Source organism: Cynocephalus volans, chromosome 10 (assembly GCF_027409185.1).
Source record: "Cynocephalus volans isolate mCynVol1 chromosome 10, mCynVol1.pri, whole genome shotgun sequence".
Lineage (NCBI taxonomy): Eukaryota > Metazoa > Chordata > Mammalia > Dermoptera > Cynocephalidae > Cynocephalus > Cynocephalus volans.
Genome location: NC_084469.1, coordinates 132,759,828 through 132,773,378, shown reverse-complemented (window position 1 = coordinate 132,773,378; position 13,551 = coordinate 132,759,828). Strand labels below are relative to the sequence as shown.

Genomic DNA, 13,551 nt, shown 5'->3' with positions numbered 1-13,551 from the left:
ATTCCCACTAAGAAGTCTCCTTTTAGTCTATGTGGGGGCCAGTTCTGGTGTACCTACCATGAATGTTACTGCCAAATTATATTAATAGCCTCAGTGCAATTGGGATATATAGAGTTAACCCAGAATCTCTGGGTGTCCCAAACCATCATCAGGTGGGTGGTTGTCACTCCCAAACAGGCTTTTGTATGAGTGTTCCATAAAGCCTCCCATCGTTGACCTGGTATAATGGTTGAATTTTCACTGTCAGGTATCACTGCCTGCTGTTTTATTCCTGTAAACCGATTCTTGAGAGTTTCATTACTCTGGGCCATAGGCATCCATCCACAGACACAAGGTTGAGAAGTTTCTGAGCACATTACGCTGTGGAAGGTTATGCATAAAACTGCTATCCTTTTCCCATCATACCTGTCCAAAGTTCTAAGTCTTTCATCATCGGTTTCCATAGTGATGCAATGTTCTCTCTGATTAGAATTCTCTAATAGTCCACCAGTGTCACTGCTGGGCAAATACTCTTGCAATAAGTCATATTTTGTTCGGCATTAAAAGTAGAGGTATCCCAGAAAAGGATTTCCTTTAGCTAAATTTATTTATTTATTTTTTTATTTTTTTTAAAAGATGACCGGTAAGGGGATCTTAACCCTTGACTTGGTGTTGTCAGCACCACGCTCTCCCAAGTGAGCGAACCAGCCATCCCTATACAGGAATCTGAACCCATGGCCTTGGTGTTATCAGCACCACACTCTCCCAAGTAAGCCATGGGCCTGCCCTCCTTTAGCTAAATTTAAAGTTGAGCTGCTCCACCTAGTACCTTTCATTATATTGTTATTGAGATCATGCCATATGATGTATGCATGTCCCATAGGAAGATTAGTAAGATTAGTGATTTCCCAAACATATTCCTCAGGTTTAAAACACAGAGTAGGGAGTATCAAACAGATATGAAGGACGGTGCGAATTAAAGTAAAAAGTAAAAGCATCTTCCGTTGGTTACATAAAATAAGAACAACTTATTTTACCTTTCCCGAACAGGTATTTCAGGTCTTCCACTGGGTTATAATTCCTCTGAAGTTTTTCTTTCTTTTTTTTTTTTTTTTAAGGATCCGAACCCATGGCCTTGGTGTTATCAGCACTGCACTCTCCCAAGTGAGCCACAGGCTGGCCCTCTGAGGTTTTGAACTGTCTGCTTCTGACTTCTCCTCAGCAGGTGCCCTTTTAACTTGCATCCAATGAGTCCCAGGTTTTATACCTGAAAGCTTTAAGGCAGAATGGATTGTTAATAAAACATCATAGGGCCCTCCCTGGTTTTCTTTTAGCTGTTGGTCAGGACCCTGTTCCTTCCAAGACTTCAATAACACCCTATCCCCTGGTGAAAAGGGGTGTGATGGGTCATCAGTAGGATAAGTGCACCTGGAAAGAGCAAACTGACAATTAACAACATTTTATGTAATTGTTTTACACACTGTTTCATTTGAATCTCATTTTCTAATTCAGGATCACTTAAGCTTAATGTAGCTTGGAAGGGTGTCCAATATACAAGTTCAGAAGAACTCAATTTGAGTCTGCTTCTAGGTGCTACTCAAGTATGGAGCAGGGCAAGGGGCAGTGCCTCATCGCACGTCAGATGAGTTTCTTGGCACAGTTTGGCTAATATCTTTTTCAGTGTATGACTCATCTTTTTGGTTTTTCCAATGGATTGTGGCCCCCAGGACACTAGGAGCTTCCAGGTGATATTAAAAAAATGTTTTTTTCTTTGGTGGTTGGTCAATAAGGAGATCTGAGCCTTTGACCTTGGTGTGGCCTTTAAAATTTTACTTACTGCTTGCACCATTTCAGCCACAAATGCAGGTCCATTATCTCTCTGTATTGAAGCTGGCAACCCAAATCTTGGAATTATTTCCTTTATCGATGTTTTTATTACCTCAGTCGCCTTTTCACTTCACATGAGAAATGCTTCTTTCCATCCCAAGAAAGTGTCTATCATTACCAACAAATTCCCAGTGGCTCTGGGCATCTGAGTGAAATCTATTTGCCAGTCTTCAAAGGGACAAATGCCTTTACATTGTACACCCTGTTACATCAGATGTGCTTCTGTTTTAGGATTATTTCCAGCACATATTTAGCATCCCCTGGTCACTTGCTGAATAATTTTCCTCATATGAGGACCTTTAAGTCAAGGCCACAGTCATTCTGTCAGGCCATCTCAACCATCATGAGTCCCCTCATTTAGATGTTTAACAATTGGATATACAAGTGCCTTGGGGAGCAAACTTGTGCCTGTTTCATTTATTTTCCTTTTCTCAGAGAGATCCTCACCTGTGAAACCTCATTCTTGGGCCCTTTCCTGATCCTCAATGATGCATTGAGGTATAAAGCTGGTGAGGTCTTTGTGTGGGATTAAAGCCCACCCTATACGTGGTGGGGTGTGTTTAGCTGCTTCTTTGTCCACTTTATTCAGTGGCCTGGTTCCCTGGAGATACCATAGAATTGTCCTTTTCATGTCCAGGGCAGTGCATGCATGGCTGCTACTTCTGCAGGTAACATAACTGCCTGTAGAGTGTTAGTATTTCACATCTTTATTCACAGAAGTTAGCAGTCCTCTTTCCTTCCAAATGGCACCATGTGCATGCAAAATCATAAAAGCACACCTGGATCTCGACCTCCTATCTCAGGAGAACAGAGCGCCATGTTGGATGCTCTGCTCATTGAGTGAAGAAAATCCGCCGGCATCGCCTGAGCCCCGCTCCCAAGAAGGGCGCCGCTTCCCCCGGGGAGGGGAACAAAGACCCCCGCTGCCGGCCCATGAGGATATTGCCGTGAAAGGCTCAGCAGCTGCAGCAGGAACCGGACCGGCACCGGAGCGGCGGCAGCGTCGGTGGCGGCGGCAGCAGCAGCAGCCACCATACCGCCTCCGCACCCGCAGCGGGAGCAGCCGCGACGGCAGCGGCGGCGGCAGTGGCGGCCCCTCCTCATCCGAACATCAGGGCCCTCCAGACCCAGGCGCCCCAACAATATCTCCTCAAGCCAAAGCCCCAGGACCCCAAGGACTGCATTTGCACACCCTCCCACCCAACTCCTCCTCGGGACCTGACCTGACTAAAGGACATTTACCAGCCAACTGCTCCCACCAACTCGCCCTAAGAGAGCTGGTCTGCCTGCTGTGTTCATCAGACTGCCCAGTGGAACAGAAGATACTCTGCTCATTTCGTCTGATCTGTGGACTGTGAAACCCCCCGCCACAATGAATAAACATCAAAGAAAAGATACCAGAAATATGAAAAATCAAGAAAGTACACCACCAAAAGATACTAAATCTCAAGCTCTAGATCCTATAGAACAACAAGCCCTTGAAATGACTGACAAGGAATTTTGAGTGATAATTCTAAGGAAACTGAATGAGATACAAGAAAACTCAGCTAGACATCATGATGAAAGGAGGAAAAGTATAGAGGACCTGACAGAGGAAATGTACAAGGAAATGAATGCCCTGAAAAAAAATGTAGCAGAACTTGCTGAACTGAAGAAGTTATTCAGCGAAATAAAAAACACAGCGGAGAGTTTAACCAGCAGGCTTGTGGAAGTTGAAGAGAGAACCTCTGAACTTGAAGATGTGCTGTTTGAAATAACACAAGCAGACAAAAAAAAAAAAAAAAAGGAAAAGAAAAGAAAAAAGAATCAAAGGCATTGAAGAAAATTTGAGAGAGATATCAGACAACCTTAAGCGCTCAAATATCCGAGTCATGGGTATTCCAGAAGGGGAGGAAAATGGAGATTCCATTGAAAACATATTCAACAAAATAGTGGCAGAAAACTTCCCAGGTATAGGAAAAATCACAGATCTTCAGATCCAGGAAGCTCAACGATCTCCAAACGTATTCAGCCCAAAAACGTCTTCTCCAACACGTTATCGTCAAATTGGCAAAATTCAGACACAAAGAGAGAATCTTAAAAGCTGCAAGAGAGAAGCATCAAATCACCTATAAGAGAGCCCCAATCAGGCTAACATCAGACTTTTCATCACAAACCCTAAAAGCCAGAAAGGAATGGGATGATATATTCAAAATACTAAAAGACAGAGATTGTCAGCCAAGAATACTCTACCTTGCAAGGCTATCCTTCCGAAACGAAGGGCAAATAGTATATTTCTCAGACAAACAAAAACGGCGGGAGTTCACTACCACACAACCACCCTTACAAGAAATTCTCAAGGGAGTACTGGGTTTGGTTCCTGAAAAATAACTACCACTGCCATAAAAACCCAAGAAAAATCAAAACCCACTAGTATAATAAAAATGGCATTCATGAAGAGAAAACAAACAAACAAAAAGGCTATCTACAACCTAAGGAACCAACAAACACAGAAAACAAACAGTAAATCAGAAAGCAAGGAACAAAAGATACCTAAGACAACCAAACAACAATCAATAAAATGCGAGGAATAAATCAACACTTTTCAATAACAGCTCTTAATGTAAAAGGCTTAAATTCCCCAATCAAAAGACACAGACTGGCCGACTGGATTAAAAAGGAGGACCCAACAACTATATGCTGCCTTCAAGAGACCCACCTCACCCATAAAGACTCACTTAGACTAAGAGGGAAAGGATGGAAAAAGATTTACCATGAAAACAGAAAAGAAAAACGAGCTGGAGTAGCGATTCTTATATCTGACAAAGTAGACTTTAAACTAAAAACCATAAAAAGAGACAATGAGGGACAGTACATAATGAAAAAATGACTGATCCATCAAGAAGACATAACAATCATAAATATGTACGCACCCAATGTTGGAGCAGCCAGATTTATAAAACAAACTCTATTAGACCAAAAGAAGGAAATAGACACTAATACTATAATAGCAGGGGACCAGAACACCCCACTGTCAATATTGGACAGATCATCTAGGCAAAGAATCAGCAGAGAAATACAAGATCTAAACAATACTCTAGACCAATTGGAATTGGCAGATATCTACAGAACATTCCATCCAACAACCTCAGAATATTCATTCTGCTCATCAGCACATGGATCATTCTCCAGGACAGATCACATATTAGGTCACAAATCAAGTCTCAACAAATTTTTAAAAATTGGAATTATCCCATGTATTTTCTGAGACCTCAATGGATTAAAATTAGAAATCAATAACAAACGAAATTCTGGAAACTATACAAACACATGGAAATTAAACAACATTCTACTTAATGACATATGGGTCCAAGAAGAAATCAAGCAGGAAATCAAAAAATTTATTGAAACCAATGAAAATAAGGATACATCATACCACAACCTGTGGGATACTGCAAAAGCAGAATTAAGGGGGAAATTTATTGCATTAAATGCTCACCTCAGAAGAATGGAAAGATGGCAAGTGAACAACCTAACACTTCACCTTAAAGAAATAGAAAAACAAGAACAATCCAAACCTAAAGTTAGCAGACGGAAAGAAATCATTAAGATCATAGCAGAACTTAATGAAATTGAAACTCAAAAAACAATACAAAAGATCAATGAATCAAAAAGTTGACTTTTTGAAAAGATAAATAAAATTGACAAACCATTAGCATGGCTAACAAAAAAAAAGAAGAGAGAAGATTCAAATAACAAAAATTAGAAATGAAAAAGGTGATATTACAACTGATTCATCTGAAATATAAGGAATCACTCGAGACTACTATAAACAACTATACACCAACAAATTTGAAAATCTGGAGGAAATGGATAAATTTCTGGACACATACAAGCTCCCAAAACTGAGCCATGAAGATGTAGAAAATCTGAACAGACCAATAACAATAAAGGAGATTGAAACTGTTATCAGAAAGCTCCCAACAAAGAAAAGCCCAGGACCAGATGGATTCACAACAGAATTTTACCAAACATTCCAAGAGGAATTGACACCGATTCTTTACAAACTATTCCAAAAGATTGAAAAAGATGCAAATCTCCCAAACTCATTCTATGAAGCAAACATCATCCTGATACCAAAACCAGGTAAAGATATAACCAAAAAAGAAAACTACAGGCTGATATCCTTGATGAATATAGATGCAAAAACCCTCAATAAAATACTAGCAAACAGAATACAGCAACACATACGTAAAATTATTCACCACGATCAAGTGGGATTCATCCCAGGGATGCAAGGTTGGTTCAACATACGCAAATCAATAAATGTGATACACCATATTAATAAAATCAAACACAAGGACCATATGATCATCTCTATACATGCTGAGAAAGCATTTGATAAAATTCAACACTCATTCATGACAAAGACCCTCTATAAGTTAGGTAAAGATGGAAAGTATCTCAACATAATTAAAGCCATATATGACAAACCCACTGCCAATATCATCCTGAATGGGGAAAATAAGAACAGGAAGTAGACAAGGATGCCCACTCTCACCACTCCTATTCAACATAGTGTTGGAAGTACTAGCCAGAGCAATCAGAGAAGAGAAGGAAATAAAGGGCATCCAGATTGGAAAAGATGAAGTCAAATTGTCCCTGTTTGCAGATGACATGATCTTATATATCGAACAGCCTAAAGCCTCTACAAAAAAACTCTTGGAGTTGATAAATGATTTCAGCACAGTAGCAGGATACAAAATCAACACACAAAAATCAGTAGCATTTCTATTCTCCAATAGTGAACATGCAGAAAGAGAAATCAAGAAAGCCTGCCCATTTACAATAGCCACCAAAAAAATAAAATGCTTAGGAACTGAGTTAACCAAGGATGTGAAAAATCTCTATGAGAACTACAAATCACTGCTGAGAGGAATTAGAGAGGATACAAGAAGATGGAAAGATATCCCATGCTCTTGGATTGGAAGAATCAACATAGTGAAAATGTCCATACTATCCAAAGTGATATACAAATTCAATGCAATCCCCATCAAAATTCCAATGACATTTTTCTCAGAAATGGAAAGAACTATCCAGACATTTATATGGAATAACAAAAGACCACGCATAGCCAAAGCAATGCTGAGCAAAAAAAATAAAGCTGGAGGGATAACACTACCTGATTTTATTTTTTTATTTTATTTTTTTATTTTATTTTTTTTTTTTTTAAAAGATGACCGGTAAGGGGATCTTAACCCTTGACTTGGTGTTGTGAGCACCACGCTCAGCCAGTGAGCGAACCGGCCATCCGTATATGGGATCCGAACCCGGGGCCTTGGTGTTCTCAGCACCACACTCTCCCAAGTGAGCCACGGGCCGGCCCGACACTACCTGATTTTAAACTATACTACAAAGCTATAATAACGAAAACAGTATGGTACTGGCATAAAAACAGACACACGGGTCAATGGAATAGAATAGAGAATCCAGAAATCAACCCACACACCTACAGCCATCTGATCTTTGACAAAGGCACCAAGCCTATACACTGAGGAAGAGACTGCCTCTTTAGCAAATGGTGCTTTGAGAACTGGATATCAATATGCAGGAGAATGAAACTAGACCCATACCTTTCACCATACACTAAACTCAACTCAAAATGAATTAAAGAAGTAAATATACACCCTGCAACCATAAAACTTCTTAAAGAAAACATAGGAGAAACACTTCAGGAAATAGAACTGGACACCGACTTCATGAATACGACCCCAAAAGCACAGGCAACCAAAGGAAAAATAAACAAATGGGATTATATCAAACTAAAGAGCTTCTGCACAGCAAAAGAAACAATTAACAGAGTTAAAAGACAACCAACAGAGTGGGAGAAAATATTTGCAAAATATACATCTGAGAAAGGATTAATATCCAGAATATACAAGGAACTCAAACAACTTTACAAGAAAAAAACAAGCAACCCAATTAAAAAATGGGCAAAAGAGCTAAGCAGGCATTTCTCTAAGGAAGATATACAAATGGCCAACAGACATATGAAAAAATGCTCAACATCACTCAGCATCCGGGATATGCAAATCGAAAGTACACTGAGATACCGTCTCACCCCAGTTAGGATGGCTAAAATCCAAAAGACTCTGAACGATAAATGCTGGTGAGGTTGCGGAGAAAAAGGAACTCTCATACATTGTTGGTGGGACTGCAAAATGGTGCAGCCTCTATGGAAAATGGTATGGAGGTTCCTCAAACAATTGCAGATAGATCTGCCATATGACCCAGCTATCCCACTGCTGAGAATATACCCAGAGGATTGGAAATCATCAAGTCGAAGGTATACCTGTTCCCCAATGTTCATCGCAGCACTCTTTACAATAGCCAAGAGTTGGAACCAGCCCAAATGTCCATCATCGGATGAGTGGATACGGAAAATGTGGTATATCCACACAATGGAATACTACTCAGCTATAACAACGAATGAAATACCACCATTTGCAACAACACGGATGGACCTTGAGAGAATTATATTAAGTGAAACAAGTCAGGCACAGAAAGAGAAATACCACATGTTCTCATTTATTGGTGGGAGCTAAAAATAAATAAATTCACACACACACATAAAACCGGGGGGGGGGGGGGGGGGGGGAAGAAGACATAACAACTACAATTCCTTGAAGTTGATATGACAAGCAAACAGAATGGACATTGTTGGGGAGAGGGGGGAGAGAAAGGAGGGAGGGAGGTTTCGGTAATGGGCCACAATAATCAACCACATTGTATATCGACAAAATAAAATTAAAAAAAAAAAATAGACATAACTGGGCGTGTTCATACATGTCATTTAATCCCCGGGCCCATCTCATTTAGCTATGATTTGTTGTTCCCATTCTGTAGACATGGTAACCAGGCCTGAGGGGTCACAGGCCAGAAACAGAGCAAGATATATGTGGTGGTAGGTTTTAGGGACCTCAAATTTCACCATGTGCCTGTACCCACATGTCCTCAGACAGTAGCAGGGGTTCCAGAAAGTTCCCTGGGTGCTGACCCAGTTTGCACAGATGGTGTCCCTAAAGGCTGCCAGGGGCCAGGCACACAGTCAAGACTGACAAGGGGACTATCTGATATGCCAGCTATGGTGTGAACAGCTTGGTGTCCCTCACTCACCGTGGCCTGGATGCCAGGATGGGCCAGCTGAATGACTCAGCGACACCTGCCTCCCCTATTACCCCCACCTGAACACAGACACCAAGGAGACCGTCAGGACAGAGGTACACGCATGGTAAGGCCTAAAGCTCGGGACGGTCCCCTGGGGCATGACTACCTGGCTGGTCACCCTGTCTCTCTGGAGCACTCAGCCTCTTCATCTGTGGCAATGGCGGATACAATGCCTAGAAGATCATCCGACCCATTTTAAATCTTCACAGAGCAGTCCCAAGTGATTGCCATTACTTCCCCCACATAGCAGAAACTCTGAGTGACATGGGATGCTGGCTTCACCTCTCTAATCTTGGGCAGTCAGATTGAGCCCCCTCTCTGACATTAGGTGGCACAGCTACAGCCTCCTAAGAGGGAGCTGGGATGGCAATAGGAGTTGAGGGTTGCAGGTGAGCACAAGCCCTTCTATGGAGGGAACAGCACCCCCTGCCAGCTGAGCAGCACCTGACAAGCTGCTCAGATTCCCCTATACTGCCTGGCTGTAAGTCTTGAGAAGTAAATTATTTATTCAAGAAGCCCATTTCCGATTGCAAAATGGTGCAGCCTTTATGGAAAATGGTATGGAGGTTCCTCAAACAATTACAGATAAAACTGCCATATGACCCAGCTATTCCACTGCTGGGAATATACCCAGAGGAATGGAAATCATCATGTCAAAGGGATACCTGTACCCCAATGTTTATTGCAGTACTATTTACAATAGCTAAGAGCTGGAACCAGCCCAAATGTCTATCATCAAATGAGTGGACAAGGAAAATGTGGTATATCTACACAATGGAATTCTACTCTGCAATAAAAAAGAATGAAATACTACCATTCTCAATAACATGGATGGACTTAGAGAAAATTATATTCAGTGAAACAAGTCAGGCACAGAGAGAAATACCACATGTTCTCACTTATTTGTGGAAGCTAAAAATAAATAAACACACAAACAAAGGGTTGAGGGGGAGAAGACACAACAATCACAACAATTCCTAAACTTCTTAAGACAAGTGAACAGATATGATGTACTGTGCGGGGAAGGGAGGGAGTGGAATGGATAAAGGTCAAAAAAATCAACTACAATATATATTGAGAAGTTAAAATAAAAAAAAATAAAAAAGAAATCAATGACCTAAAAAACAAACAAACAACAACAACAACAAAAAGCCCATTTCCTCACCTAAAAATTGGGGATAATAAAGAATGGCAACCACCCCACAGGGCTTACTGAAGAACAAACAGACTAGCTAGTAAGTGTACAGCCCTCGGCAAAATGCCCACTCAGGACAGGCTCAATGTTGCCAGCAAGCCCTCAAGAACAGATTTGCCAAGTGCCCAGGCTCCCTGAGGTCTCTGCCCACACACATATCCGAGCCTCAGCAGGGCTGGGGTAGGCTTGGGCAAGACTTCTTAATATTCCCATTTATCCTCAGAGAGAGCCTGAGACAGGGAATCTTAAGGCAAGGAACCCTGGGAAAGGGCTCCTAACTGGCTAAGCCAAGGTCTAAGCCCCATGGTCTGTCCAGCTGACCAAGTGTGCTTTGAGCACAGGACCGGGGGAAGGCAGAAGTCCAGGACCTGAGCACATCACCTCATGGTGCTAAGCTTCCCTCTCACCCAGCACCTGGGGTGACACATGTCTCTGGGAAGGCTGATGGAAAGGGTGCCTCAGATTTCTTTCAACATAGAAATCTGACGTCACAGCACTGACCAGGGGTCCAGACTGAGAATTACCAAAGGTGGGACAAGCTGGCATCATATACCTAATGGTGGGTGTTACAGAATACATAAGATATACCTGACTTCTCACAAAAAACTCAGAACCAAACTCACTCAGGCCTTTAGACCAACTTCCAGTTTACAGGAAAGACAGCAGACCAAAGAACAAATCAGATTCTGGAACTTCTCTAGGACAACTCACACAGACTTTTTTAAAAAGTCAGTGCCAAGAAAGACAATGGTGGGGAGTGATAGAGACAATTCTAGAAGAGGCTAAACAGAGATAACAACGAAATGCAATACATAAACCTTGATTGGAGCCTGATTTCTAATTAAAAAAAGAAATTATGAATGACAGTTTGGGGCAATTCATATATGAGTGGATATTAGATGGTGTTGTGGAATTGGTCATCTTTTAACCACATAAAACTACTGTAGTTATATGTGCTTACGGTTATACATGTAGGATGCAGTACTTAGAAGTAAAGAGTCATGTCTCTGCAGCTTACTCAAATATATTTATGTACATACACAAAAATAAGGCCAGTGTTCCACAGGTCAAAAACTGCTGAATTTGATGGTGGTGGTGAGTATACAGGTATATTCATACACTACACTTTCCTTTTTAAAAAAATTTTTTATTTTGGTATACTTGCAACTTTCCCTAATCAAAACACTGGGTGAAATTTTTAAAATAAATAAATGAACTGCACTTAATAGATCCATCCTGCACAGGCACTCACAACCACTACCCCCTCCCAAACTCCATGAAAAATGCTAAGCCATGCTGGGAAATGAATATAAATTAAGGGTGTATTACAAACTACAAAATGTTAGTTTCTCATTGTCAGCGATTCAAGAAAACAAGGCTATGAGCCCTGGGTGGAGCTGGGACCAGGACACCAGTGTGCAGGCTGGGGGTCAAAAGCCAGGCTAAGGAGCGTGATGACAGGCACTGATTCACAACCTCCAGCACAGGGGTGTTCTCCAGGGCAGCTGCCACCCACTCCTTATCCACAAGCTGCTTGTTCACTGGTTCACTGGGTGGGAAGGAGGGAGTGGGAAGGGCAGTGTCAAAGCCAGGCTCTGGCCAAGCTGCAAGCCAGCCCCACCTCTGAGCTTCTGTACAGGCGAAGTCCCCACCAACAAGGCCCTCCTGTAACCTCATTCCCAAGACCCCAAGCCTAGATCAGGCTACCCCATCCACGTGAGCCCACACCTATCCTGCCTTTTTCAGACCGCTCCCACCTGGGTGCTCATGTCTGTCTCCTGTACTACTGAAGCCTGACACACTCTGGTCTGGGGTTGGAGGAGGGAGGACACGGCAAGCACAGGAGACTCAAGTCAGGCCACCTTTGGTCTAGGCTACCACCTTCAATGGAATCTCTCGCAATTTCACCCAGACTCCCCCGCAATCTTGCCCTACAAATCACTGTGGCAAGGGGGAAGCCTCACACAACTTAGGACCCCAGGCCAAAACCCTCACCACCAGCCTACACTTATATACATGCTCCAAGGCACAGTCCCCAGTGTAACGTGCACATCCATCTGGGAGGGAGATAACCAGAGCCTGAGCAGCCACCCACCTGTGCCCACCCTTTTGCGCCCTCACCCTAGACCCTCAAGCACATCCTGCTTGTCCTTCCTCCTACTCATGCCCCTGGTCTCTGGCCCTTTTATTACACCGCAAATCCAGCCACAGCCATTCCAACTCCACCCAAAGAACTGGCAACCTTCTGTTGATTTAAAGGCCTGCCTGTGCCCCGTCCCAAGCCCAAACCCATCTACAGCTCCCTACTGCCCTTCCTGCCACACTCCTCATTACTTTTCTGCACTTTCCAGCTCACAGCTTTATTCTTGTCATATCAACTTGGAAAGCCTCCTCCCATTTTCATCTCTGCTAGCTGGGATCATTTCTGGCCTCCTCTTCAGTAGCAGACTCTCAGCCCCAGCGATCAGCTCCTACTGACCTTGAAATGCTGGGGAAGAGAGCGCAGAAGCTTGACCCTGATGGACAGGCCAATGAGGGTGGAATGGTGGGCGTGAATGCAGTGCAGAATGGTGGGCTTGAAGACCACGGGCACTGTGTTCTCTGGTTTGCTAACCTGGTTGGGGGGGGTGGGGATCAGGAATCACGGCCCCTCCAGAAAAGAGCCCCTCTTCTTAGTTTGTTGCTTTGAATAAGTTCGTCTAACTTCTACGGGCCTGTTTCCTCATCCATAAAATTGGCACAACAATCCTCCCTCCCAAACAGCCCACTAACTGTTCGTGAGCTGACAGAACTCCAGCCCCTAATGCACAGCTGAACCTTTCTGATTCTTCCGAACAACGTCTCCCTCGGACGCTGAGAGTAACATACCTGCACCTGGACTTGCTCTACTACGTTTAATTCCTCTAGCGTCAGTGGATGCTCTGGGTCGTTGATGGAGCGAATAAGATGTGGCCAGTGAAGGAAAGCGGTCTCCGCGCCTTTGCCCACTCAGAACCCTCCGCCAGGAAGACCCGGTCCCCACGCCGCTCCTCCACCTGCGGAACATCGCTTCTCCCCTCTACCCCAAGCCCAGCGACCGCCCCCCACGCCCAGCAGAGGCGGATATCGAAGATCTCGCGTGCGTCGATGCTGTCGGGAAACTCCTCGTCCTCCTCGCCCGCCGTCACGGGACGCTCCCCAGAGCGCTGGTAGATGAGGGGGTTAGCGTTCTCCAGGAGGCCAACACTAGCCCCGCCGCCGCCCACCATCTCCGACCCCAGGCCAACCATAACCGCCGGGCACTT

General features: G+C 43.4%; 1 protein-coding gene across 1 annotated transcript; it reads right to left on the bottom strand.

The window, feature by feature from the left end:
- Positions 1–11,502: 11,502 nt before the first annotated feature.
- On the bottom strand, positions 11,503–13,551 carry LOC134387727 (cytosolic iron-sulfur assembly component 2B-like). The gene is made up of 5 exons (XM_063110117.1): positions 13,374–13,551; positions 13,136–13,215; positions 12,747–12,881; positions 12,263–12,324; positions 11,503–11,816 (listed from the first exon to the last, which is right to left on the bottom strand). The coding sequence occupies exons 1-5, from the start codon at positions 13,534–13,536 to the stop codon at positions 11,624–11,626; spliced, it is 633 nt and encodes a 210-aa protein (XP_062966187.1). The 5' UTR covers positions 13,537–13,551; the 3' UTR covers positions 11,503–11,623.

What these genes read in the sequence shown, in the direction of transcription:
- LOC134387727 (XM_063110117.1), bottom strand. Translation starts at nt 13,536, where the DNA reads ATGGTTGGCCTGGGGTCGGAGATGGTGGGCGGCGGCGGGGCTAGTGTT. An exon ending in TAGAGCAAGTCCAGGTGCAG is followed by an intron (nt 12,882 to 13,135) that starts GTATGTTACTCT and finishes CCCCCCAACCAG; the next exon opens with GTTAGCAAACCAGAGAACAC. An exon ending in CTCTTCCCCAGCATTTCAAG is followed by an intron (nt 12,325 to 12,746) that starts GTCAGTAGGAGC and finishes TCTCCCTCCCAG; the next exon opens with ATGGATGTGCACGTTACACT.